The sequence below is a fragment of the Ahaetulla prasina genome, chromosome 1 (genome assembly GCF_028640845.1).
Source record: "Ahaetulla prasina isolate Xishuangbanna chromosome 1, ASM2864084v1, whole genome shotgun sequence".
NCBI classification, from domain to species: Eukaryota; Metazoa; Chordata; class Lepidosauria; order Squamata; family Colubridae; genus Ahaetulla; species Ahaetulla prasina.
This window is the reverse complement of record NC_080539.1, coordinates 1,082,078-1,109,505: the sequence shown is the minus strand read 5'-3', so window position 1 is coordinate 1,109,505 and position 27,428 is coordinate 1,082,078. Positions and strand designations below refer to the sequence as shown.

The 27,428-nt window shown below is 52.2% G+C and overlaps 2 protein-coding genes across 4 annotated transcripts in view; one reads left to right on the top strand and one right to left on the bottom strand.

The window, feature by feature from the left end:
• The first annotated feature begins 2,608 nt into the window (after nucleotides 1-2,608).
• Nucleotides 2,609-11,759, top strand: RAB34 (RAB34, member RAS oncogene family). Of its 3 annotated transcripts, none has more exons than XM_058163930.1 (11): nucleotides 2,609-2,943; nucleotides 5,085-5,186; nucleotides 5,447-5,538; nucleotides 6,324-6,392; nucleotides 6,863-6,964; nucleotides 7,062-7,126; nucleotides 7,667-7,718; nucleotides 8,398-8,479; nucleotides 9,038-9,128; nucleotides 9,212-9,319; nucleotides 11,121-11,759. In XM_058163930.1, the coding sequence occupies exons 2-11, from the start codon at nucleotides 5,133-5,135 to the stop codon at nucleotides 11,186-11,188; spliced, it is 783 nt and encodes a 260-aa protein (XP_058019913.1). In that variant the 5' UTR covers nucleotides 2,609-2,943; nucleotides 5,085-5,132; the 3' UTR covers nucleotides 11,189-11,759. The 3 variants fall into 3 exon arrangements, with proteins under 3 accessions (XP_058019913.1, XP_058019915.1, XP_058019914.1); XM_058163932.1 differs by having other exon boundaries at nucleotides 2,612-2,943; nucleotides 6,327-6,392; XM_058163931.1 differs by lacking the exon at nucleotides 2,609-2,943 and adding an exon at nucleotides 4,207-4,522.
• A 403-nt stretch (nucleotides 11,760-12,162) lies between these two features.
• The window catches only part of LOC131188518 (uncharacterized), a 22,893-nt gene continuing 7,627 nt past the window's right edge, over nucleotides 12,163-27,428 (bottom strand). The window contains exons 3-10 of the mRNA XM_058163830.1: nucleotides 26,335-26,511; nucleotides 23,108-23,493; nucleotides 22,620-22,707; nucleotides 21,563-21,718; nucleotides 19,012-19,105; nucleotides 15,391-15,537; nucleotides 14,957-15,052; nucleotides 12,163-13,968 (exon numbers count right to left, since the gene is read on the bottom strand). Of these exons, the coding sequence (XP_058019813.1) occupies nucleotides 13,793-13,968; nucleotides 14,957-15,052; nucleotides 15,391-15,537; nucleotides 19,012-19,105; nucleotides 21,563-21,718; nucleotides 22,620-22,707; nucleotides 23,108-23,493; nucleotides 26,335-26,511 (1,320 nt within the window). The 3' untranslated portion in view covers nucleotides 12,163-13,792. The remainder of the gene's footprint in view (nucleotides 13,969-14,956; nucleotides 15,053-15,390; nucleotides 15,538-19,011; nucleotides 19,106-21,562; nucleotides 21,719-22,619; nucleotides 22,708-23,107; nucleotides 23,494-26,334; nucleotides 26,512-27,428) is intronic.

Here is a 27,428-nt window from a genome sequence, read left to right as displayed (position 1 = left end):
TGAAGATATGTGGGACTTCAACTCCCAGAATCCCCCAGCCAGCCATGCTTTCAGATGGGTGGACTTCAACTCCCAGAATTCCCACCCATCTTCAAACTGCCAAGGTTGAGAAAGATTGCATTGAGCATTATGCATAAGGAAGGGGTGTGGCTTTAATTGCAGTTGTCCGCAATGTGCGGTCAGAAAAGTCAGGATGGCAGCACAATTGTGTGATTGAAGCATCACACATAACAACTAGAGAGAGCTTTGATCTCACTGTCTTGGGGCAATGAATTCCACAGTGCCCAGAGACACAGAATAACAGAATAAAAGAGCTGGAAGGGACCTTAGAGGTTTTCTACTCCAGTCCCCTGCTCAAGGAAAAGACCCTAGACAATTTCAGACAAATGGTTGTCCAGTCTCTTCTTAAAGACCACCAGTGTTGGAGCATCCACAACTTCTAAAACGAAGCCGTTTCACTGATTACTGAAAACATATGAAGAACGGTTGCAGGAACTGGGTATGCCTAGTTTAATGAAAAGAAGGACTAAGGGAGACATGATAGCAGTGTTCAAATATCTCAGGGGCTGCCCCAAAGAAGAGGGAGTCGGGCTATTCTCCAAAGCCCCTGAAGGCAGGACGAGAAGCAATGGGTGGAAACTAATCAAGGAGAGAAGCAACTTAGAACTAAGGAGAAATTTCCTGACAGTGAGAACAATCAATAAGTGGAACAACTTGCCTGCAGAAGTTGTGAATGCTCCAACACTGGAAATTTTTAAGAAAATGTTGGATAACCATTTGTCTGAAATGGTGTAGGGTTTCCTGCCTGGGCAGGGGGTTGGACTAGAAGGCCTCCAAGGTCCCTTCCAACTCTGTTGTTATTATTATTACTTATTCTCACAGTCAGGAAATTCTCCTTACTTAACAGAGTTGGAAGGGACCTTGGAGGTCTTCTAGTCCAACCCCCTACTCAGTTCTAGGTCACTTCTCTCCTTGATTCGTTTCCATCCGTTGCTTTTGTGCTTGCCAGATCTCCTTCTTAGCCAATTCACTGGATGACCCTTGGTCAAAGAGAGAGAAAGAGAAAAAGAAAGAGAAAAAGGAAAGAGAGAAAGAAAGAAAAAACAAATAGAAGGAGAAAGAGAGGGGGAGGGGGAGAGAGACATGGAAAAAGAAAGAGAGGGACGGAGAAAGAGAGAAAGAGAAAAAGGGGAAGGAGTGGGAGAGAGGCAGAAAAGAAAGGGAGAGAGAGAAAGGAGAAAGAGAAAGAGAAAAAGGGGAAGGAGTGGGAGAGAGGCAGAAAAGAAAGGGAGAGAGAGAAAGGAGAAAGAGAAAGAAAGAAAAAAGAAAGGGAGAGGATGAGGAAGAGAGAGAGAGAGCGGAATCAGAGAAAGGGAGAAAAAGGAGAAAGAGAAACAAAGAGAGAAAACTCTCATTTAACTTTCTCCAGGCTGAAGATGATTCTGTACAACCTCTAAGTCCTTAATCACCATTACCCCAAAATTAAAGAATCCCACCTACTCCCCACTTGCCTCGTGTGGAACTTCTGACCCACAGAGAGAGCAGCTTTTTTCAGCATTCCCCCATTTCCCCCCCCCCCACCGCCTTCCCGCCATCCACTAGGCTGAGCCATCCACTTCTTCCTTTCGGCCAAATCTATAAAGTTTTCTTGGTAGCCCATAACGGGACCAAAGAGGTGCAAAGAATCCCTGGTGCTCTCTGAGCTGAGTTGTTTTCTGGAAGATGTTTTGTCACCTGACTAAGTAACACCATCAGTGTAAAGGAGGGAGGGTTTGCTGCTCCTTGTTTATATACAATTACTGAATCTGCACTACTATTAATCTTCTCATCATTCCCATCACCAATCTCTTTCCACTTATGACTGTATGACTGTAACTTTGTTGCTGGCAATCCTTATGATTTATATTGATATATTGACCATCAATTGTGTTGTAAATGTTGTTGTACCTTGAAGAATGTATCTTTTCTTTTATGTACACTGAGAGCAGATGCACCAAGACAAATTCCTTGTGTGTCCAATCACACTTGGCCAATAAAAAATTCTATTCTATTCTATTCTATTCTATTCTAATTGCTTGTTCTGGCCGTGTTGGTGGGTTTTTTTGTGCGTGTGGTTTTTTTTCTCTTTGGTAGTTCCTTGATCAGGGTCTTGTTTTCTGCTTGATTGGGCAAACTACTGTATAGAACAGGGAGCAAACCCCGCACTCATGTACACTGATGCTGTTACCTAGTAATGTTATGAAATGCCTGCAAAAAAACAGCTAAGTTCAGGGAAACAGCAGGGACCCCTCAGTTGTCCTCCTCCTCTTTTCCCCTCACTCCTTCTCCACCACTCCACATACACCCCTCTCTTCTAGCCCTGATGATGTTCCCTGGTTTGGTCATGAAAGGTCTGCAAGAAAACCACCAGGCTTGGAGAGCACAAAGGACCCCACAGTTCACCCCTGAATGATGGTCTCTTCTGGTGAAAGGGAGGAGAAAGCCAGCGGGGGGTGGGTGAGGTCTATTGGGTGACCCCAAAGACCTGGGAAAGGGCAGATCATCCTGGGGGGAAAGAGCATTTATAGGGCAGTTACGAGTTGAGACCAACTGGATAGCAGATAACAGAATAAACCCACCATCGACTCAATTAATCCTACCACAGTGGGCACTTTTTAGGATTCATGGATTATTGCCAGGGCAGTTTCCGAGCGGTGTCTGAGCGCGTGCAGAGGGCAGGGGCTCCGGGCGGCCCGCGGCGGGCGCTCGGGGGCGCTTCCGAGCCAGGCAGCCTGGGCGGGTTGCCGCGCGGGGCGCCTCCTCCTCCTCCTCCTCCTCCCCGCGGGTCTGCCTGCGCCGTGGGGGGCTCTGCCCGCCCCACCGCCGTCCGGGCCAGCCTCTGAGTCACTCCGGAGCAGATGCCGCCGGCTGCAGCCTCGCCCGTCTGCGCGCCGCCCGGAGAAGGTAAGGGGGCGCCGGGACAAGCGGGGGAGGGGCGGTATCGACCGGGAGGGACCCCCGTTTTCCTTCCTTCCTTCCCTGCCCCGTCCCGGCGCTGAGTCGCGGCCGCCCCCTGCCCCGCGGGACCCTGCCTCACGGGACGCGGACCACCCACGACGACGAGAGTGCTCCTGAGACGGTGCAAAGTGCCTCCCGGGCGGTAGCGAGCGGGGAACCCCAGCCCTCTTTGTTCGGCCGGGGGGGAGCAGGAATAAGGGGAAGGAGCGGGGGCGTCTGCTGGAATTTCCGGGGATCGGAGACGACCCTCCCTCCCTCCGCCCGCCTCTTCTCTTGCTCGCTTTGCCCCCCACCCCTGGCTAGCGTGGCGCCGGCCAAGCCCCTCCCGGGACAGCCAATGCGCCCCCCACCCAGCCCGTCCCGCGAAGGCTTCCTCGCCCGCCCCATCTGGCAGGAATCCGGTCCCCCTCCGTCTCCGCCAGCTGGCTTGGCTCAAGGCAGGACTCGGGGGCCGTCCCGGGGCGTGGAAGCCGCCTGGGCTGAGCTCCGGGGGTGGGCAGTGGAGGGAGAAACCGCGAGTTGGTCGGGAGCGCCCATCCCTCCCTCCGCCGGCCCGCAAGTAACTTTTGGCTGCCCCGAGAGAGATGCTGCGCTGCGCCCACGGCAAACGCGGCTGGCCATCCCGGTCCCGCGGCCTCTGCCCGTCTTTTCGGAAAGAGACCCCGGGGGGATGCCTCGCTCTGACTCCCCTTCTCGGTGGGCTGGGATGGAAGAAGAGCCGCGCCGCAAAACTAGGACAAGCAAATTAGCCAAGTACTTTAAGGGTGATTTAATCTCCTTTTCAAACTTCCTGAGGATGGGAACAATAACCGGTGGAAGGGCTTCTCTCCATCCCTGGAGGCTTCTAAGAAGAGACTGGACGGCCCCTTGCCTCAAATTGGGGTAGTAGGGTCTCCTGCTTGAGCAGGGGGGTTGGACTAGAGGACCTCCAAGGTCCCTTCCAGCTATGTTATTCAGGTAGTCATCGACTTACAACCACAGTCCATCCAAAATTTCTGTTGTTAACTGAGGTCCTTGTTAAGGGAGTTTTGCCCATTTTACAACCTATCTTGCCACGGTTGCAGTTGTTAGATTGCCTAGCCCCTCCGGGACGGCCAATGCGCCCCCCACCCAGCCCGTCCCGCGAAGGCTTCCTCGCCCGCCCCATCTGGCAGGAATCCGGTCCCCCCTCCGTCTCCGCCAGCTGGCTTGGCTCAAGGCAGGACTCGGGGGCCGTCCCGGGGCGTGGAAGCCGCCTGGGCTGAGCTCCGGGGGTGGGCAGTGGAGGGAGAAACCGCGAGTTGGTCGGGAGCGCCCATCCCTCCCTCCGCCGGCCCGCAAGTAACTTTTGGCTGCCCCGAGAGAGCTGCTGCGCTGCGCCCACGGCAAACGCGGCTGGCCGTCCCGGTCCCGCGGCCTCTGCCCGTCTTTTCGGAAAGAGACCCCGGGGGGATGCCTCGCTCTGACTCCCCTTCTCGGTGGGCTGGGATGGAAGAAGAGCCGCGCCGCAAAACTAGGACAAGCAAATTAGCCAAGTACTTTAAGGGTGATTTAATCTCCTTTTCAAACTTTCTGAGGGTGGGAACAATAACCGGTGGAAGGGCTTCTCTCCCTCCCTGGAGGCTTCTAAGAAGAGACTGGACGGCCCCTTGCCTCAAATTGGGGTAGTAGGGTCTCCTGCTTGAGCAGGGGGGTTGGACTAGAGGACCTCCAAGGTCCCTTCCAGCTATGTTATTCAGGTAGTCATCGACTTACAACCACAGCCCATCCAAAATTTCTGTTGTTAACTGAGGTCCTTGTTAAGGGAGTTTTGCCCATTTTACAACCTATCTTGCCACGGTTGCAGTTGTTAGATTGCCTAGCCCCTCCGGGGAAGGCGGGCCCCCTCCCACCTTTCCTGCCATGTGGGAGCCTGGCTGAGGAAGGAAAACCAAACTGCTTAGCTCACAGCTGCCCAACCTTGGCAACCTTTAAGACTGGTGGACTTCAATTCACACGGCTGGCTGGGGATTCTGGGACTTGAAGTCCACAAGTCTTAAACGTTGCCAAAGTTGGACACCGCTGGTTTAGTGGCCTTGAGTGCCCCCCTCCCGCTTCTGTGCCCACAGGTGGGAACCTCGGAGACCTGCGAAGGCAACCCCTCTGGGACCCCAGAGATGAACATCCTGGCCCCCGTGCGGAGGGACCGGGTCATTGGTGAGCTGCCCCAAGTAAGATGAGTGTGGCACTGAATTTGGGGAGGCCTTGGGGCTGGGGGAACATTGCATGCGGCCACCCCCCACCCGCCCCTGTGATCAGCCTGTACCAAGTCTCAGGTGCACAGCCTGGGTTGCTGTATTGCTCAGAGTAGCAAAGGCAGGGAGCAACATCCTTTGGGTCTGCTCTGCCCCCCCCAAGAGACACCCTCCCCTGGGAGTTTCCCTCTGCTCATGGGCAGAAGCTCTGGGCTGATAGCTCCTCTACCTTCCAGTGTTTCACCAAAGAGGCGGCTCTGCACGGCAGGACCTCCTTCCATTCCAAAGTGGTGGCCACGTGCCAGGCCCAGCGGACAGGCACCGTGGGGTAAGTAGGTGCCCCCCCTGGAAGGGCGATTTGCAGGCTGGACTGATTTGCTTTGAGGTGAGGGGGGCTGAGCTGCTTCCTCTTCCTGAGGACTCCCACTCACCCACCCTGTCCTGGGATGTCCAGGGGCCTGCTGGAGGGGTTACATAATGCAGGAATGCAGCTGGGGGGGGAGGGCAGAGCAAAGCAGCCCCCCCCCAATATCCCCGCCTCAGATTTCCTTTGCTTGAAAGGGCCTGCTGGGAGGAGTGGCCAGTCCCCTCCCCGTGCCCCCCTTTGCCTGCTCCAGGCCAGGGGGGCGGCAACCGTGATTGGCCCTGACCGGCACTGACCCACCCCTGGCCCCTCCTGCCTTGCCCCACTGTGGGAGGATTGCTGAGCTGCTAATCGCATTTCTCCACATAAAGCCCCTGTGAGGAATATGGGGAACGGGATTCCCTGGGGGCTGGAGTCTCTGGGGTTAGGGGTCATCCTCTCTCCCTCCCCTTCCTCTTTCTTCCATCCATCTTTCACCTTCCTGCCTGCCTGCCTATTTGTTTATCTATATCTATCATCTCTCTGTCTCTGTCTGTCTCTTATCTCTCTGTATCTATCCATCTGTCTGTCTACGGTCCATCCATCCTTCCCTCCCTCCCTCTACCTCCCTCCCTCCCTCCCTATCATCTGTCATCTAGTTTTCTATCTCCACATTTTTTCCCTAAATCTCAAGCCTTTGCATTTTTCAAGAGGGGCGGGGGGGGGGAGAGGGGGCTGTTTGGGCCTCTTTCATCCCTTTTCCTTCCCAGCAGGTTTAAAATCTCCAAGATCATCGTGGTGGGAGACCTGTCGGTGGGGAAAACCTGCTTGATCAATCGGTAATGATGGGGTGACCTGGGAGGGGGCGATGTGTGTCTTCAGTCCCCTGAGTTTTTTTTGGGGGGGGGATGAAAAAGATCTGGCATGGCAGAGGGGCGGGGAGGTCAGCTTTTCAATTTTCAGAATGAGACCCTTGAGCTACTTCTGGACTTCAACTCCCAGAATTCCTCAACCAGCATGAGGAAGTCTGGGAGTTGAAGTCCACCAGCCTTAAAGTGGCCAAGTTTGGAGAGACAACCCCCCCCTTAAGGATTCTTCCAGGAGCCAGGTGCAAGCGGGCAGTTGGACAGGCACAGCTAAGGATGTGGGTATTATCATTTGCTGTGAGCCGGGGGTTGAACTAGATGACCTCAGGGGGACCCTTCCAGTTTGCAGCCTGCTCCTTCCAGGTTTTCAGCTTGCTCAGGAGGGGTTTGCTGGCCAGGCGACTTTCCTTGCGAGGGTCCCTCTTTTGAATTTCTTCCTCCAGATTTTGCAAAGACACCTTTGACAAGAACTACAAGGCCACCATCGGGGTGGACTTTGAGATGGAGCGCTTCGAGATTCTGGGGGTCCCCTTCAGCCTCCAGCTGTGAGTATCCCACAGGGCCTTGTTCCCCTCCAGCACCCACCCCCTGGCCTCATACCCTGTGACCCCCCCCCACACCTCTCTGCTTCTTCCCCGTTAGGTGGGATACGGCCGGCCAGGAGCGGTTCAAATGCATCGCCTCCACTTACTATCGGGGAGCACAAGGTGAGGCTGCAGAGGGGGGACTTTGGGGGGGGGTCTGTTCTCCCAATCCACCTTGGGTGCAGCTTCTTCTCTTCTCTGGTTTCCAAGATGGTTTAAAGCAGAGGTCTCCAAGCTTGGCCCCTTTGAGACCTGTGGACTTCAACTCCCAGAATTCCCCAGCCAGGGCATGCTTTGTAAGCCAGTAAGCCACAAGGAGCACGAAGCCCCTTCCCCAGCCTGCCCAAACCTCCAGGGGCCCAGGTCTTGATGGGGGAGGGCTCTCTTGGGAAGTAGATCTCTGTAGGCCAAATGGTTGGGGCTGTGGGAGGTTGTGTCGAGGGAGGGAGGCTAATTCCCTGGGGGGAGGCACCTATTTTGACTCTTCCCCAGCCCCCACCCCGTTTTTTCACACACAAGCTCTCCTGTCTTTTCCTGCACCTCCCTGGATTTGCAGACCAGGAGATGCAGGAGAAAAGGGGGAAGGGTCTGGATGGGGGCCCACCTCTCCTCAGGGAACTGAACCTCCCGTTCTCTGTCTCCCCCCCCCACTCCGGTTTGCAGCCATCATTATCGTCTTTGATTTGAATGACGTGGCATCGCTGGACCACACGAGGTAAGCAGCTGGCATGAGGGAGCAGCACCCGAAACAGAAGGGAGTTGGCAGAAAGATGGATCCGACTGGATCAGCCCTCCTTCCCTCCCTCTGGCTCTTTCCTCCCTCCTTCCCCTTTTCCTTCCTTCCTTCCTTCCCCTCCTTCCTTCCCTCCCTCTTTCCTTCCTTCCTCTTTCCTTCCCATCCGCTTTCCCTCTTCCTTCCCTCCCTCCTTTCCTTCCTTTCTTCCCTCTGCCCCTCCTCCTTCCTTTCCTCCCTCCCTCCCTCCTTCCTTCTTCCTCCCTTTCTTTCCTTCCTCTTTCCTTCCCATCCTCTTTCCCTCCTTCCAACCTTCCTTCCCTCCCTCCTTCCTTCCTTTCCTCCCTCTTTCCTTCCCTCCCTCCCTCCCTTCCTTCCTTCCTTGAGATCCCAGGGTTTCTGTTAGACTGGGGAGTCCAAAGGGTTCCAGATGATGCCTGCAAAGACCCTCAATTTGGGGGTGGGGAATGCCCCCCAATCAGTCTGATCCAGCCAAATCCCTCCAGAGTTTGGGGTGTTTCTGGAACCGGCCTGCTGGGGGGAAACGTCTCCCTCCCCCACAAATGGGCCACTTTGAAAGGCAGCCCAGAGAAATGGGGTGGGGTGGGGTGGGGGGGAAGCAGGAGGGGCTTTGGGGTGACTTTGCCCCCTCCCTCTGCAGGCAGTGGCTGGCCGATGCCCTGAAGGAGAACGACCCATCCAACGTCCTCCTCTTCCTGCTGGGCACTAAGAAGGACCTCAGCGTGAGTGGGGGGGGGCCAGGAAGGGAGGGGAGGGGGAGATGGTTAGGAGATGCCTGGAGGGGGGAGGACAGCCCTTCTTCACTTCAGATGATGACCATGAATTTTAGTCCTGCCTTAGATAGGAGACCTCGGGCCAGTTGCCCTTCCTCAGCCTGGTCCACCTTGCAGGGTTGTTGTTTTGCGCAAAATAGCTTTCCTGCTTTGAGTTATTGTAAAAATCATACGGGCGGGGTATAAAAATAAATAAAATTTAATCCAACAGATGTCAGGGACTGGCATGGGATTATGTGACGCATTTAGGCTGTTTTATAAAGCCAGCATTTCCGAATCGGGGGATTTTCCACGGGCGTCTTCTGGATCCCAGAATTCCTAGCCAGACGGGAATTCTGGGAAGTGAAGTCCACATGGCTGGTGGGCACTGCAGCAGGACCAGGCCGGGCAGTGGGCAGCGATGGAGTTGAGGTCCACAGGCCGTCCAGTTGCCATCATTGCCTACCCCTGACCCAGGTGACATGATTCACACATCAGGTGCCCCCCTCAGCCTTCCTCTTTCTCCAGACACCTGCGCAGTACAACCTTATAGAGCGGGACGCCCGGAAGGTGGCGAAGGAGATGCACGCTGAGTACTGGGCCGTCTCCTCGCTCACAGGTAAGCCTCTGGCTGGCAGTTGGGGGAGGGGAGTCCAAGCTGCCCACCCTGACCTTGCTGTCGGGTGTCTCTTTTCCATCCAGGTGAGAACGTGCGGGAATTTTTCTTCCGTCTGGCCGCGCTCACCTTCGAAGGAAGCGTGCTGGCCGAGCTGGAGAAGAGCCAGGCGCGCCGGATTGGGGACATTGTGCGTAAGTAGCACACACACACCCCGGGCTGGGGGAGATTGGAGGGTCCCGGGTTGGGGGCTGTAACTGACTGTGGGCTAAAAATAGCTATTGAAATGGCAGCTGGGACGACGTGATGGAAGTTTCAGGCCTGTGTTTTGTATGTTCAGTGCCTATGAATTTGGTATTTTTCAAACCTTTTTATAAGCTGCAGGAGTTGGTTTATCAGTGAGATGGGAGGTATATAAATTTAATAAATAACAGCTGGAACTGGAACTTCAATTTTAATCATCGTGGCTGCCATCGCATCATTTCTTTAACCATACCTGTGGAATATACACACACACAGCGGCCTTGGGGCATGTGACTCCGTCCTGTTGGGTTTGTGGTCAGCCCTGATCCTCCTGCGAATATGTTCGGCCTCCTTAACTATCTGTGTGTCCACTGGTATCCTCATAAGGTCTAGAACAGCGGTTCTCAACCTGTGGGTCGGGACCCCTTTGGGGGTCGAATGACGATTTGCCAGGGGTCGCCTAAGACCATCGGAAATATGGGAAGTATACTTGCGAGTCGAAGAATCGTGCTCCAATGGTTGACCCCACAAGCCAGCTGCAGGCTCTTCAAATCGCTAGCCGAATTCGGCTTCAGGCACGATGAATTAAAAAAGAGAGAAATCTTTGCTCTGATGTCTCCCTCTCAAGCCAGCTGCAATCACTCCCAATCGCTAGCCTAATCTGGCTTCAGGCGCCATAAACTTAATAGGGGAGGAGTCTCCGCTTTAATGCCTCCGTCCTCAAAGCAATCGCAAGCAGTTCAGATCGCTAGCCAAGACGGCTTCAGGCACCATAAATTCAAAACAAAAATAATTTTACGATTGGGATCACCACATTGTGGGGAATTGTATTAAAGGGGTCGCCACATTGTGGGGAATTGTATTAAAGGGGTCGCAGCACTAAAAAGGTTGAGAACCACTGGTCTAGAAACTTAGCATTAAAAACCAAAGCCTGTTTTTTTTCCCCCGGGAGCTGGGGTGGCCAGTAAAGTGGTCAAAGCATTTTAGCAAGATACTTAAATGAACTCCCAATTGGAGTAATTTAAACTATCATGGGGGAGGGGATGAAGGGCCAATGAGGCAACCAGACCTGAAGGTAAAATGTCCATTATCAGCCTAGAGAGAGTTTTCAATGGTTCTTTGCTGCCCTCTGGTGGTGAAGTGGAATTGGGTCACCCAGACCTGGCTGCAATCCTGATAGGCTCAAACCCAGCCAAGATCTACAGAAAGCAAAATACAAAACAAAACACTCCTCATTTCCACAGGTCCCCTCCCCATAGCACAAAACAATGCTTTTCCCCCCATAAGTGAGAGACCCCACTTTTAAAGAATCTCCCCCTCACTCTGTGACCCTCAGATAGACAAGCCGGCATAGACCTGTGATGCTGCCTTGGGGGGTGGGCTGGGGAGGGGCTGGTGGGACAAGGAAGAGAGGCAGGTCAGGTTGGACGGCACTGTGGAGACCCTAATTCAATACCCCCTCGGTGTCAGAAGCTCGGTGAGGGGTTAGGGGTTAGTCCGCCTCTCTTGGCCTGGCCTACCCTGCAGAATGGTTGTATGGGGAGAAACGGGAGGGAGGGCTGTGCATTTGGGCAGGACCTCCTAAGGAATGCAAAGGCCCCTGGGTTGTTACGGGGTGGGGCTCTCTGCCAGCCCGCTGGAGACTCCCCTGGGTCCTTGCCTGGCTGTGCCCTCCTCCCACTGCCTCTAGGGCAGAGGAGGGGGTGGCAGGGGGGCTTCCAGATGCCAACCTAAAACTTGCTCCCTTTGCAGGGATTCATGGGGACGAGCGAGACTTGTACGTGACGGAGAAGAGGAAGAGGACCAAATGCTGCGCGTGACGAAGCCCCCACTGAACAGACCCCTCCCCCGGCATTTGCACTGGACTCTTTTCTAGACCAAAGGAAGACCCCTCCCCACTTCTGACACAGGAGAAGCAGGCGCCTTCCCCCCAACTCTCTGACACGGCCAAACCAAAGAGTTTTTTGTAGACTGAAGATGTCCAAACTTGGCAACTTGTGGGCTTCAATTCCCAGCATTCCCCAGCCAGCACAGAATTGTGGGAGTTGAAGTCCACAAGCCTTCAAGATGGCTGTGGAATTGTGGGAGTGGAAGTCCAGAAGTCTTGAAATTGGCTGGGGAATTCTGGGAGTTGAAGTTTGCAAGTCTTAAAATTGCCTGGCTTGGACACCTCTGTGGTAGAGCATCTCCTCCGGAAGACTTCCTGGCTTTAGATTCACCTCTACCTTCCCTCGCCTGGGCTGAGCATGCTCACCTTTGAGGACCCCACCCCCAAGTGGCAGCTGAAGCCCCCAGGCTTGCTCGGACTGTGCCGGCCACTTCCTGCTTGACCGAAGAAGAAACAGTTTTTGTCTGTGGAGATTCTCAAAACACCTTCATTGCTTTTTTGTGCCTGGCTGGTGCTCCTTTGTGTCTCTCGGGCTGAGCTGGCCGGAGGGCTGGCGGGGGGGGCGGGGGCGGTCATGCCTGGGTACCCATCCCAAAGATCCTGCAGGACCAGGAGTCAAAGAATGGGAGGGTCTTGAAAAGAAAGACCGAGGGAGCTTTTCATTACCACCGCTGGTCAAGGGGGGAGTGTTTTTTTTAATCCTGCTTGGACCCTGGGTGCCCTTCAGGGGCCTGGATGGGACCCCCACCCCTGGCTTGGCTGGCTGGAAAATGGATATCCCCCCCAATCTGGAGGGTGCTGTCCTCCCCCACCCCCCCGGCAAATGGGCTAAAAGATAGCAGAAAGTCGCTCACTAAATCCTGGAATGCTGAAAGGGTCCCGGCTGCTTTTGGCTCAGCAGGGTGGGGGCCAGGAGGGGCACCCCTTCCCACTCCTTGGAGGGCACAATTTCTCTTCCCCCGCCCCCCTCCCGTGGCAGGGGATCCCTAATTGTACCTCCTTTTCCTGCGATTCTGCAGTGGCTCCTTCCAAGGGTTATGCAGCAAGAAGGTAGGCAGCGGAGTCATGGGGGGAGGGGCAGGAAGCCCCCCCCCCCCAGCAAAGGGGTGGATTGCAGCAGAAAATGGGCTCTTCCCTGCCCTCCCTGGAGGTAGCTGTAAAGCTGAGGAGAGAGACCCTCCTGGTGGGCCCCCCTGAAGCCCCGGGGAGGCCTTTGGCACAGGGGGGGCCACTTCCAGGCAGGCGGTCTCTGCACAAAAAGGCCAGATTGGGGGCAAATAGGGGGAAGGGGGAAAACACTGCTTGCTAAAAGTCAAGGATCAGTTTGATGACCCACCAACCGATCCATACAGAGATACAGGTGGTCCTCGATTTACGACCGCAATCGACCCCCAAATTTCCGTGGTTAAGCAAGACTGTTGTTAAGTGAGTTTTGCTGCTCCGTTTTACGACCTGAATTGCCAAAGCTGATAAGTGAAGCCCTGCGGTGCTTAAGTCAGAAATCTACAGCTATTGAATGAATAAACAATAAATAAATATTAAATAAGTAAGTAAACAATAAAAGTTAGTTAGTTATATAATAATAATAATAATAATAATAATATCAGTTGGAAGGGACCTTGGAGGTCTTCTAGTCCAACCCCCTGCCCAGGCAGGAAACCATACATCATTTCAGACAAATGGCTATCCAACAGTTTCTTAAAAATTTCTAGTGTTGGAGCATTCACAACTTCTGCAGGCAAATTGTTCCACTGATTAATTGTTCTAACTGTCAGGAAATTTCTCCTTAGTTCTAGGTTGCTTCTCTCCTTGATTAGTTTCCACCCATTGCTTCTTGTTCTACCCTCAGATGCTTTGGAGAACAGCCCGACTCCCTCTTCTTTGTGGCAACCCCTGAGATATTGGAACACTGCTATCATGTCTCCCCGAGTCCTTCTTTTTGTTAAACTAGACCTACCCAATTCCAGCAACCGTTCTTCATATGTTTTATCCTCCAGTCCCCTAATCATCTTCGTTGCTCTTCTCTGCACTCTTTCTAGAGTCTCAACATCTTTTTTACATCTTGGTGACCAAAACTGAATGCAATATTCCAAGTGTGGCCTTACCAAGGCCTTATAAAGTGGCACTAACACTTCACGTGATCTTGATTCTTTAGTAACACGTTAAGTGAATCTGGCTTCACTACTGACCAGAAGGTCGCAAAAGGGGATCGAGTGACCCTGGGACACTGCGACCGTCCTAAATATGAGTCGGTTGCCAAGTGTCTGAATTTTGATCACGTGACTGTGGGATGCTACAACAGTCATAAGTGTGAAAAACGGCCATAGCTGCCTTTTTTTATTACGTTGTAATTCTGAACGGTCACTAAATGAATTGTTGTAAATTCAGGAGACTTTTACATATCTACATAAGTTCACATGCCCAGAAGAGGATGGCAGGGGGGTTATCTGGAGGGGCCAGGGAAGCTGCTGGGTGGAGGAGGGAATCTGTGCGGGGCTGCAGGAAGGCTAAGCAGGGCTGTTGTGGGCCCCCCGGTTCAAAGATTTTGTGGCTGCTCCTGGCTGGGGAGGCTCGTTCGGAAAGCTTGGAAGGAGTCTAGCTGGTGAGCGTTAAACTGTGGCATCAGGTGGGGGGCCACACAGTGGGACCACTTGTAGTGGCGTTTCAGCCAGTGGCCGCCGTCACTGTCTTCAATGCAGATGGCAGCGATACCTGGAGGGGGGAGGGGCAAAGCATCAGAGCTGGTTGGACGGTCAATCCTGAGGTCCGGCTTCACAACCCAAAAGCCAGTTGGCTACTTTCCCAGCAGGATGTAATTTAACAAAATGATCAAGTTGGGAGGAACCCCGGAGGTCTTCTAGTCCAGCCCCTTGCTCAAGGAAGAGTTCTTATACCAGAGGGATCCAGCCTTGGAACTTTAAGACGGGTGGACTTCAACTCCCAGAATTCCACAGGCAGCTGGCTGGGGAATTCTGGGAGTTGAAGTCCACCCATCTTAAAGTTGCCAAGGCTGGAGACTCTTACCCTGTACCACCCCAGACAAATGGCTCTCCAATCTCTTCTTAAAAATCTCCAGTGATGGAGCTACCCACAACTTCTGGTGGCCAGCTGTTCCGCTGGTCAATTGTTCTCTCTGTCTGGAAATTCCTCCTTAATTCCAGGTTGCTTCTCTCCTTGCTTAGTTTCCATCCGTTGCTTCTTGTCCTGCCTTCCGGGGCTTTGGAGATCAGGTGGACTCCCCCTCTTCTTTGGGGCAGCCCCTCAAATATTGGAACTCTGCTATCATGTCCCCCCCACCACATCCTTCTCTTCATTAAGCTAAACATACCCAAATCCTGCAGCCGTTCTTTATACGTTTTAGCCTCCAGCCCCCTAATCATCTTTGTTGTGCTCGTACTCAACCTGCAGCCTTGCTCTCCAACCTGGTGCCCACTGGGTGGGTCAGGAGGTAGAAAGCGAAGGTACCACAGGGAAGGCTGCAAAAAAACTGAATGGTGCCAATCTAGCAGTCTGAGGTAGACTGTCTCTGAACATGGAGGTTGTCCCGGGAGCCGCTGAAATGCGTTTAAGAAGCCCTGCTGGATTTCCCAGGGTTGTAGTCTCTAAGTTAGACTGCCACTGCACGTGGAGGCTTCGAAGACCAGCCCTCAGGCCTGGCATGGGGAGGAAGTCCACCCTGGGTGCCCCTTCCTCTCCTTACCTGCCACCACACCGCCTTGCCGTTCCACCAGCTGGATGGCGCCCCGCATGGTGCCCCCTGTCTCTACCCATTGGTCCACCAACAGGACCCGGACACCTGCAGAAGGGGGCAGGACCAAGGTGGGTCTCACGCAGAGAACCTGTCCTCCCACACCAGCCCTTGAGAGAGGGGTCCTGGCAGGTGGAGGTGGAGTTTTCTAGGCCACTTTCTGCTGAGTGCCCAGCAGCACTAGATGCCACCCTTGTGCCATCCCTGGGCAGATGCCCCCACCGATGATACGCAGCCCAGCTCCAGCAAGGGGTGTCCAGTCTTGGAAACCTTAAGGGTTGTGGACTTCAACTCCCAGAATTGCTAGCAAGGGGCCACGGAATCCCATGGAATTGCAAGGAGGGTGACCTATAAATTTAATCAATAATTAATCCCAAGTCCTCTACCTGGGCCGATGGCATCTGTGCGGGCTTCCATCACTTTCTCACGGTCCGTGTAGTCCCTGTAGGTCTGAGTGCAGGTCTCGACACAGAGGTGGCCGGCTTTCCGGATGGTCACGAAGCCTTTTCGGAGGGTGACAGCGATGGCGGCGCCTGGATGGGAGGAAAGGGTTGCGGGGGAAGGGGAGGGGTTTCATTTGTCCTTCCTAAGAGAAGCCGCAGATGCTGGTCATTATTTATTTATTTATTTTATTTATTTATTTTTCACAACAGTATATATAAGCATAAGCATGAAATGACTATACGAATTGGATACAATCAAAGGGAACATTAGGACAGGACCGGTAGGCACGCTGGTTAGCCTGGCTGGTTAGCCAATGTTTTTCTTCAATCCTTCCTAGAGTCATTACACGTTGCTCCAAAGAGGAAGCCTACACAAAAGGTGATAAAATACTGTAGAATCAGGCCAGAAATATATTAACAAGGAAGATCAGAGCAGCAAAAAGAGGCTACTCTGAAAAGCTAAAGAATCAGTTCTCAACAAATGAATCAGCAAACATGTGCAAAACTCTTAAAAATATCACCGGCTACGGCAAACCTCCTTTCCTGGCTGAAGGAAATCAACAACTGGCAGATGACCTGAATGAGTTTTACTGCAGGTTTGAAAGGAAACTACAGCCACCTATCTCCACAACCCCCATCTCAGACATACCAACAACAGCCAAGCCTCCTACAACTGACCCCATCCCATTGGGTTCACAACCCCTAGTGATCACAGAAAAGGAAGTGCAAGACCTATTTCACAGACAAAAGCCAGGAAAAGCTCCAGGCCCAGACAAGAGAACTCCTTCTTGCTTAAAAGTCTGTGCTGACCAATTGGCCCCCATCTTCACCCATATTTTCAATAAATCACTAGAGATGTGCTATGTTCCTTCTTGCTTCAAACGCTCTACCATCATTCCAGTGCCGAAGAAGCCCACCATCAAGGAACTGAATTACTACAGACCAGTTGCTCTAACATCTGTAGTCATGAAAACCTTTGAAAGGCTAGTGCTATGCCACTTGAAAACCATCACAGATCCGCTATTAGACCCCTTGCAATTTGCATACCGAGCAAATAGATCAACAGATGATGCTGTTAATATGACTCTGCACTACATCCTACAACATCTTGAGTCTCCAAAGACCTATGCAAGGGTCCTTTTTGTAGACTTTAGTTCAGCATTCAATACCATCATTCCAGACATTCTTCTAACTAAGCTAAACCAGCTACAGGTACCTAAACAGACTTGTAAGTGGATCACAAGCTTCCTAACAAACAGGAAGCAGCAGGTGAAGCTAAACAAGATCACATCAAATACCTGTACAATTAGCACAGGGCCCCCCCAAGGCTGTGTGCTCTCCCCACTTCTCTTCTCTGTGTATACCAATGACTGCATCTCCAACGATCCATCTGTCAAACTACTGAAGTTCGCAGATGACACAACAGTGATTGGTCTCATTCGAGACAATGACGAATCCGCATATAAATGAGAGGTCGAATGACTAGCCTCGTGCTGCGACTGGAACAATCTGGAACTGAACACACTCAAAACTGTAGAAATGGTGGTAGACTTTAGGAGAAACCCTTCCATACTTCCATCTCTCACAATACTAGACAACACAGTATCAACAATAGAAATCTTCAAATTTCTGGGTTCTATCATATCGCAAGATCTCAAATGGACAGCTAACATCAAAAACGTCATCGAAAAAGGACAACAAAGAATGTTCTTTCTGCGCCAACTCAGTAAGCTCAAACTGCCCAAGGAACTGCTGACCCAGTTCTACAGAGGAATTATTGAGTCTGTCATTTGCACCTCTAGAACTGTCTGGTTTGGTTCTGCAACCCAACAAGAAAGACACAGACTTCAGAGGTTAATTAGAACTGCAGGGGGAAAAAACAATTACTACCAACCTGCCTTCCATTGAGGACCTATATACTGCACGAATCAAGAAGAGGGCCGTGAAAATATTTACAGACCCCTCACATCCTGGACATAAACTGTTTCAACTACTACCCTCAAAACGACACTATAGAGCACTGCACACCAGAACAACTAGACACAAGAACAGTTTTTTCCTGAAGGCCATCACTCTGCTAAACAAATAATTCCCTCAACATTGTCTAACTATTGACTAAATCTGCACTACTATTAATCTTCTCATCGTTCCCATCACCCATCTCCTTCCACTTATGACTGTAACCTTGTTGCTTTTATCATTACGATTTATACTGATATTGTTTCCTGATTGCTTATTTGTAGCCTATGACTATCATTAAGTGTTGTAAATGTTGTACCTTGATGAAGTTATCTTTTCTTTTATGTACACTGAGAGTTTATGCACCAAGACAAATTCCTTGTGTGTCCAATCACACTTGGCCAATAAAAAATTATTTTCTATTCTGTTCTATTCTACATGGTGGATTAGGAGGATCTCAGAGGTCATCTAGTCCGAACCCAGGAACCAGCCCTTGGCAGGGGATCAAACTGCCCGCACTTGAAAGCCTCTAGGGCCGGGGTGAAATGTAAAATTTGTTACTACTGGTTCTGTGGGCGTGGCTTGGTGATGGTGGTGGTAATGAGACTGAGACTTTTTTTTTTTAAGCATTTTTTCTACAACTTCTTCGGCTGAAGAGGTTATAGAAAAAATGCTTTTAAAAGCCTGTGATGATCAGGCAACTCAGTTGGGATCGCCGGAGGAGCCTTTTAAAAGCATTTTTACAGCCTCTTTGGCCAAAGAGGTGGTAGAAAAAATGCTTTTAAAGTGTTCTGACGATCCCAGCTGAGTTGCCTGATCGCCAGAACCCCTTAAAAGCATTTTTTCTACAACCTCTTCAGCCAAAGAGGCTGTAAAAAAAAGCTTTTAAAAGGTTTAGATGATCCCAGCTGAGCCACTTTTTTTTTACTTTTAAAAGCATTTTTTTGGCTGATGAGAAAATGCTTTTAAAAGTTTTTTAAAAAACCCTCTGATGATTGTGCGGCTGAGCTGGGCATGGGGGGGGGCAAGGATTTTTGCTACCGGTTCTCTGAACCACCCGCCACCATCGCTACTGGATCAGGCGATCCGGTCCGAACCGGGGGCATTTCACCCTTGCTCTAGGGACCAATGGGCCCATGGCTTAATGGTTGCTGTCCGGTGCTTTTCTCCCTGTTTTTATCCTGGCCATGACAACCGCAGGAGGAGGATGGAGCAAACTGGCCAGGGAGTCCGCTGGATGGAGAAGGAGTAAATCTTTCTAGGTCAGGGTTCAAATAACGGGTCCTTAGGGCTCTCTGAGTTTGGCTGTTTTCTTGCAGACATTTCCTGACCTGATCAGTAGTAGTAGTAGTAGTAGTAGTAGTAGTAGTAGGAGGAGGAGGAGGGCGAGGAAAATGACTGTGGGGTCCTTGGTACTCTCTGTGTTTCGTCGTTTACTTGGAGACGTTTCATGACCCAACTAGGTAACATCATCAGTAGTCCAAGGGAGTGGGGTTTGCTCTCAGTTTACATTCTAGTGGCTGGCCCTGTGAATGGGTGTCTCTCCCTCCCCCCCAGCTGAGCACTTGGGCGAGGGGGGGTAAAAAAGAAGCAAGACAGACGTACCCAAAACGAACCCCATGGCATCTATGCCAACCACTTGGTCGATGGCATCGTCCCGAAACGGTCGCACCAAATCTTCGACACAGTCCTGCAGGGCCTGTGGGGAGAGAAGAGAAGGGGGCAGCTACGTGGGGGGCAAGGCTACCACAGACCCACAGAAAAGCCATCCTGAGCAGGGCTCGTATCTCCTTATTTATCAAGGGGCGGAGTTTCTGCTTCTGTCACTCAGGATCAACTGCAAGGAAAATACAAACCATGAAAGAGCTGCAGGACTTGCAAAGGTTACGATGGCCAGGTTGGAGAATTAAGCCCATCCTGATAACCCTCCTCCCTGCTACAAAGATGGCATAATGGATGATCTGAACACGCTACCCAATGAAATATTACGAACAGAACGGTAAGCTGGTCTTCAGTTGCCAAAGGCCGCCTGGAAGACACATTTTTAAACCTCTGCAGCTTTAAGACAGGTGGACTTTGACTCCCAGAATTCTCCTGCTTTAGGATTGGTGAACTTTAATTCCCAGAATCCCCCAGCCAGGATGCTTTAAGAGGGATGGACTCCCACTCCCAGAATTCCCCAGCCAGGATGGGGACGGATGGACTTAGGAATTCTGGGAGTTGAAGTCCACCCATCTTAAACTCGTTGGTTTACAGTAAGTAGCCTTAACTGCCTAGCTGGACGGGAAGCAGATTCCTGGGGCTCCGAGGGAACCATTGTTTGTGGCTACATTCTCCCCCCCCTCCCCATTTTCCAAGCAATGGAGGGTTATTGGGCACCCTCCCTCCCCCTGCAGTCGATGCCCTTACAGGTCAGAGTAAAGATGCCGTACTTGAGGAAGCTGCTACAATCAGAACAAAAGCATTCACCAAACTGGCAACCGGCTAATTCGGGCAAAGTTCAATGAGAGTGGGAAAGTCCCAGAGAGAGTTCTGGCCAGCCCCAGATCGGGCGCCCTGGAAGACTTTGGCCTCCTGGAACCGGCTCAAGCGGGGAAGTGTGAGTGGGCTAATAGGTTGACTACATTCCCCATTATCCCCACTCAGCCCAGCCTTATGGATCACAGGAGACTGGAGACTAAAACATACAAAGAACAGTTGCAGGAATTGGGGATGTCTCCTTCAGTGAAAAGAAGGAGTAGGGGTGACCTGATAGCAGCGTTCCAGTATTTGAGTGATAATACCACTTTACAAGGCCTTGGTAAGGCCACACTTGGAATTCTGCATCCAGTTTTGGTCACCATGATGTAAAAAAGATGTTGAGACTTTGGAAAGAGTGCAGAGAAGAGCAACAAAGAGGATTAAGGGACTGGAGGCTCTAAAACATATGAAGAACAGTGCAGGAACTGGGCATGGCTAGAATCTAATGAAAAGGAGAAGTAGGGGGGAGGCATGATAGCTGTCTTCTAATATCTAAGGGCTGCCAGAAAGAAGAGGGGGTCCACCTATTCCCCAAAGCACCAGGGGAGGAGGAAGAGGATGAGAACGAGGGCAAGGAGGATCCAATTTTGGTCACCACATTACAGAAAAGATGTTGAGACTTTGGAAAAAGTTCAGAGAAGAGCAACCAAGATGATCAAAGGCCTGGAGACTAAAACATTACGAAGAACGGCTGCAGGATTTGGGTTTGGCCAGTCTAGAGAAAAGAAGAATTAGGGGGGACATGGTAGCGGTCTTCCAATACTTGAGGGCTGCCGCTGTCACAGAGAGAAGAGGGTCAACTTATTCTCCAAAGCACCGGAGGGCAGGACAAGAAACAACGGTTGGAAACTAACTAAAGAGAGAAGCAACCTGGAATTAAGGAGAAACTTCCTAACAGTGAGGACAATTAACCAGTGGAACAGCTTGCCACTAGAAGTTGTGGGCTCGCCATCACTGGAGTTTTTTTCAGAAAAGATTGGACAGTCACTCGTCTGAAATGGCATAGGTTTGTTCTGCTGCTTGAGGAGGGGGTTGGACTAGAAGACCACCAAGGTCCCTTCCAGCTCGGTCATTCTGTTAACTGTTCTGCAGGACAGCTTGACCAGAGCCCTTAGGGGAGGCATTGGAGTGCCAGGTGAGGCCTCCCTCACCCACCCGATTATTCTGACAAAGCCCCACCAGAGACTCAGTTCCCCAGGAGACGGGGGGCCCACAGACTCTGGCTTGGCCCTCCTTCTTGGCTAACTCATTCCAGGGGCTAAATTTAGCCCCTTACACATGGCATCGTGGGTGGGAGAGCGTTTAAGTGGAGACACCTTAGACCCTGTTAATAATAGACTCTGGAATGTGATTCCCAACTCAGAGCAACAGAGGTGCCAGCCTTGCACACATAGTTCACAACTGAGTGCAATGTGGACAGACTCCTTGCACACATAGTTCACAACTGGGAGCAAGGAGACAGAGGCAGCCTTGCACACATGTCAGGCTCAGACCAATGAGTGCAGCCAACCTGGCTCATCCCCAGGAAGATCTATGGGGGTGCAGAAAAGCCCAAAAGAGTGAAGGAAGCCCTCTCCCTCCTTCAGTCCCCAGGATGCCCCCTTCCTGCAGAGGTTTGACCCCCCCCTCCCCATACCTGAGGGTGGCAGTAGAGACGAGAGGGGTCCAGCCAGGCGTAGGAGGGGCCCTTGATGTTGGGGGCCATCAGCTTCAAATACCAACCCTGCTCCCGGGAGGCTGGCACTGTCTTCTTCAGGTCCATGGGCAGAGGCTCTGCTGCCAGCGGATGGGGCTGGGGGTGGTGGTACAGAGAGAGAGGCACTTCAGAGAGGCTGGGCAGAATCGGTCCAGGCTGGAGAAAATGGGGCACTTAAAAATGCAACCTTTGTGGGAAGGGAGGGAGGGGTGAATGACGATTGTTGAGAAAATGAGATTGTAATGCAGTCTGTTATTAACAGCAGCTGCTTGCAATTACTGCAAGTTCAAGCCCCACCAGGCCCAAGGTTGACTCAGCCTTCCATCCTTTATAAGGTAGGTAAAATGAGGACCCAGATTGTTGGGGGCAATAAGTTGATTTTGTATATAATATACAAATGGATGAAGACTATTGCTTGACACAGTGTAAGCCGCCCTGAATCTTCGGAGAAGGGCGGGATATAAATGCAAATTTAAAAAAAAGTAAAGGGGGAGCAGATTCATTAAATTAGGGGTGTCCAACCACGGCAGCTTTAAGACCTGTGGACTTCAACTCCCAGAGTTCCCCAGCCAGGTCTTAAAATTGCCAAGGTTGGACACCCACTGTGTTAAATAATGCAAATTAAAGCCACTGTAAGCAGATGGAGACTAATTTGCTCCCCTGTGCCTTTCACAGGCCCTTTGGCCTGGCAATAAATTGCAACCCCTCAACCTTCTCCAGCTAAATAAATTGCAACCGGACACCTCGGAATTACAGGCAGCGCCCCAGGAACCCCCACACACAGGACCCCAAGGAAGCGGACTTTAATCTGAGTGGAGCTGCCTCAGCACTCTCCCTCAAAAAAGCCATTTTAGCTGCAGACTCAAAGCTGGCTATGTCTGTTTGACTATTTAGTGCCAGTTGGAAAACTTCCTGCCATTTTCTGCAGCTTTGATCCAGGTTGGGGGTTGGGCTTTGGGGGCTGCTGAAGGGCTCCCACAGCCAAGACCAGCCTAACCTGCTGAGCCTGACCAGGGAAAGCTAAACAGGATTGGATCCACTTACTGCCTGGGTCAAAGAATTCGCACTTCGTCTCTGTCCAAAGTCTGCAGGAGTCAAAAGTTTTGAGTGAAGTTTGGGTTCTGCCCCCTTCTTGAGCGACTGGTGGTGTTAAATATTATAATATGAATATATTATATGGACATAAATATACATATGATGATGTTTAATAGACAGTGTAAATGAAACCCAATTTGCATTTAAAACAGAATTTTTCAGCCTGAGTTAACAGAGTTAACTTGCAGCCAATAAACGCCATAAATCAATCAATGGATGCATTTCATAGGTGGGGGGGTCTCTGCGTTCCCAGTGGGAGGAAGACCCCCCCCCTCCCAGTGCTCTGAAGGCCAAGTCCTAGGAGCGAATTCGGGCAGGAAGATTTTTCTCCGGGGTGGGAAACCTCCTCTTGGGGGTCTCCTACAGCCAGCGCCCCCTCCCCGCGCTCACCTTTGAGAAAAGTCCCGCTCCGGAGCGCTCAGGTGCTGGGCCAGCAGGGGCGGATCGGGGCTTCTCTGCAAAGCCTCAGCCCAGCCCCCGAGGGAGCCCCTACCTGGCCGAGGGGCCGCTGCCGGAAACTTCCTGCGAGTCCACGTACGGAGGACCCCTTGGAGAGGGGCTTCCTTCGGGACCCCTGCCAGAAAATGCGGGGAGCGGCAGCGGAGGCCCGGGGCTGCTTCTGCTGCGGCCGCTGGACTCTGGGGCTGGGAAGGGGGCGGGAAGAGCGGCGGGGCTGGCGGGCGAGGGGGGGCATCCCGGGGGCCAGCGGAAGCCGGGAGCGGGGTGGGGTGGGGTGGGGGGGGAAGGAACTGCGGGGTGAGGGGCTTCTCCCCAGTCTGGGCGAAAGGAGGGAGCAAACGGCTGGAGCTTGGACAGCGGGGAGGGGGGGTCCCAAAGGTCAAGATAGGGGCCAGGGTCGCAGGACGGGCGCGATGCAAGTCAAAAGCAGAGTGGACTTTTTTGACCGTGTCTGGAATCTCTGGTGTGCCGATAGAATAGAATAGAATAGAATTTTTTTTTATTGGCCAAGTGTGATTGGACACACAAGGAATTTGTCTTGCTGCATATGGAGAGAAGCCCTTAAAAGAGGAGGCTCAGCCTGCAAATTGGGAGGAATTTCTTGGCAAAGTGGGTGGGGGACCCCGGCGCAGGAGAGCCTGAAGGTCCCCGCGGGCGGAGAGACCCTCCTTGGAGGGAGGGGGGCAAATCTGTCCCGCGTGCTCGCCGAGAGTCTCAATCAATCGATCAGCTGATGAGCCAACGCCCCTCGCGGGAGGTTTCCAAGGGGGGGGGGTTGGAGGTCTCCCTGCCAGAACGATGGAGTGGAGTCTTGCACGGTGCAGGAGGCTGGACTAGATGCCCTCAAGCTTCCCCGACCACGCACCCGGAGCCTCTGAAGGCGTTAGCGGGAGGAAGGCTGCCGTACACCGCTTTGGCCAGGAGGGGGCAGCAACAACAACTGCCTCTTTCCCATTTCTCAACCTTGGAGGCTTTAAGACGGTGGACTTCAACTCCCAGAATTCCCCGGCCAGATGTTTTAGGGTACAAATTATTCCGACTCTTCTGGCGGAGGGGGAGGGGTCTGCTCGGCCTCTGAGACATTTGGGAGGAAGAGAGGAAGGAGGGACGTGAAGGGGCTGCTGGTGCTCGGGAAACCCTTCCTGCCTTCCCCAAGGCTGGGCTCAGCTTATCTCCCTCCCCCCACCTTTAATAAAAACTTTCAGGCTTCAGGCTGTCCGCTACTTACAGCCACGATTGAGTCCAATGTTTCTGTTGTTAAGCGAGCAATTCTTAAGTGAGTTTTGCCCCATTTTATGACCTTTCTTCCCATGGTTGTTAAGTGAATCCTTGCAGTTCTGTAGGTGGTGGGAATCCAGCCACCACTCCTCCTCCCTCCTCCTCCCTTGTAGCACTGATGGCTGGATGACCTAGTTGGGTCATGAAACATCTGCAAGAAAACCACCAGGCTCAGAGACCACCAAGGAGCCTGCAGTCTTCCTCCTCCTGCCCCCTCCCCTTCCTCTCCTCCTCCTCTCCAGAAACTCCCCTCCCTTCTAGCATTGGTGCAGTTCCCTAGTTGGGTCATGAAACATCTGTAAGAGAACCACCAGGCTCAGAGAGCCCCAAGGACTCCATAGTTCAGTTCTGAATTGTAAACCTTCCCTTCTATAGGAGTATTGTGACTCCCTCCTCTCCTCTCCTCCCTCCTCTCCTCAGCCGGGCCCCTCCCGTCTCCAACCGGACCTGTCATGCCTCCAGCCCCGGCCCTGGCCCCATGCCCAGAGAGGATTCCAGGAGTGGAAGGACAAGCCCGATAAACCTTACTCATACAGCGTGTGTTCCTTTGGCTCAGCTGTTAGAGCAGGAAGCCAGCCAGGTGCTGGAATTACTCGGCCCTACTCCCTCTGACCCTCCCTTTCCCAGAAGCTGCCAGCAGATCCAGCTGAAGACAATTCAGTGTGGGAGGACCCTCACTTCCGGAGATCTGAGAGGCGACGCCAGCAGAAGGAGGGGTGGGGCAGGCCTGGATAAATGCTGAGTCATGGAGCCACATCCCACAGCCTATATAAAGGACCTGCTTTTGGCATTCCAACCTTGAGTCAAGCAAAGTCTTATCTATTTATTTATTTTATTTTATTTATTTCGATTTTTATACTGCCCTTCTCCCGAAGGACTCAGGGCGGTGTACAGCCAAGTAAAAATACTATATAAACATTAAAAGAAATTAAAAAACATATTATAATGTGGCCGAAATATTAAAACAATTAAAAATTTTAAAATATAAATAACCCCAATAAAATTTCAATCCAGTCCCGCTTGAATAAATAGGTGCATTTTCAGCTCACGGCGAAAAGTCCGAAGATCAGGCACTTGACGTAAACCAGGGGGAAGCTCATTCCAAAGTGTAGGAGCTCCAACAGAGAAGGCCCTTCCCCTGGGGGCCGCCAGCTGACATTGCTTGGCGGACGGCACCCTGAGAAGGCCCTCTCTGTGTGAGCGTACGGGTCGGTGGGAGGCATAAGGTAACAGCAGGCGGTCTCGTAAGTACCCGGGTCCTAAGCCATGGAGCGCTTTAAAGGTGGTAACCAGAATCTTGAAGCGCACCCGAAAGACCACAGGAAGCCAGTGCAAACTGCGCAGGATTGGTGTTACATGGGAGCAACGAGTTGCTCCCACTATTACCCGCGCAGCTGCATTCTGGACTAACTGCAGCCTCCGGGTGCACTTCAGGGGCAGCCCCATGTAGAGAGCATTGCAATAGTCCAAGCGGGAAGTGACAAGGGCATGAGTGACCGTGCATAAGGCATCCCGGTCAAGAAAGGGGCGCAACTGGCGCACCAAGCGTACTTGGTGGAAGGCCCTCTTGGAGACGGCTGCCAAATGATCGTCAAACGACAGTCGCCCATCCAAGAGGACACCCAAGTTGCGCACCCTCTCCGTTGGGACCAATAACTCGCCCCCCACAGCCAGCTGCGGCTGCAGCTGACCGTACCGGGGTGCCGGCATCCACAGCCACTCCGTCTAGTTTGCTGATATCGGACTCTATCGCTGAAGTCACAACTTGGACTCCTGCCTGTCCTGATAAACCTTGAAGGAACTTGGCAAGCTGCAAAGGCTTCATTGCCAAGTTTGTTACGGACTTCCTTGACTCGTTCGTCGGAGTGGGAGTGGGACACGGCATGAAGCATCTTCCTCTTGCGGTTGATGCCATGCTCATGTTTGTTGATCCGAGAATTCTTGTAAGAGGCCAGCCGATCCCATGGCTTGGTTTCATCTACAGATCCAAAAACGCCTTGAGTTCCATTGCCCTCATTGCGAAAGCTGTTGACTATTGCTTGTCTCAGCCCCACATCCTGAAGAACGAAGCCCAGAGACCTTATGGTGTCCAAGCCAAGCAATCCTGACCCTGCTGGCCCTGTTCCAGCGCAGTGGCTGCATTCCCACAACCCACAGAACCTCCTTATTCTTCCCAACCTTGCTCCAGCTAAAATCTGGGGGAAATCCACTCTTCCAGAGGGCATTCTGCGTGGCTGAGTTTGCCTGGAAGAAGGGGCTCTCTAGGCTTAACACACACCCCGCTGCCCAGCAACAAATCTGTGAGTTCTCTCCCTGTGCCTCCTTTGCAACTGGGGCTTCCTCTGCTTCCCCCTCAAGTGTGTTTCTTCATTTATTGGGGCCCCAGGGAAAAAGTTTAGATCAGGGCTCTCCAAACTTAGCAACTTTTAAGACTTATGGACTTCTCAGAATTCCCCAGACACCTACGAAGGGAGGGGAATTTGTATAGGGAAGGAGGAAGAGGAGGAGGAGGAGGAGGAGGACTGTGGGGTCCTTGGTGCTCTCTGAGCTTAGTAGGTTTCTTGCAGACATTTAATTACCAAATTTGGTAATGTCATCAGTGCTAGGAGCAGGGTTTGTGGAGTGGAGAAGAAGTGGGGGGGGGGCGTGGAGAGCAGGAGGAGAAGGAGGGGAGGAAGGGGGAAGAGGAAGAGGGCTCTGGGGTCCTTGGTGCTCTCTGAGCTTGGGGGTTTTCTTGCAGATATTTTGTGACCCAGCTAGGTCATATCATCAGTGATATGCTGGTTGGGGAATTCTGGGAGTTTAAGTGCATAAGTCTTAAAGTTATGAAGTGTGGAGATCCCTGGTTCAGGACATAGAATCCTAGGGCCGAAAGGGGCCTCAGAGGTCTTCTAGCCCAACCCCCTTTCAAGGCAGGAGACCTTAAATCACCCCGGCTTGAAGCTCAGCACCCACCCCTGTCCTGGGGGTTCTC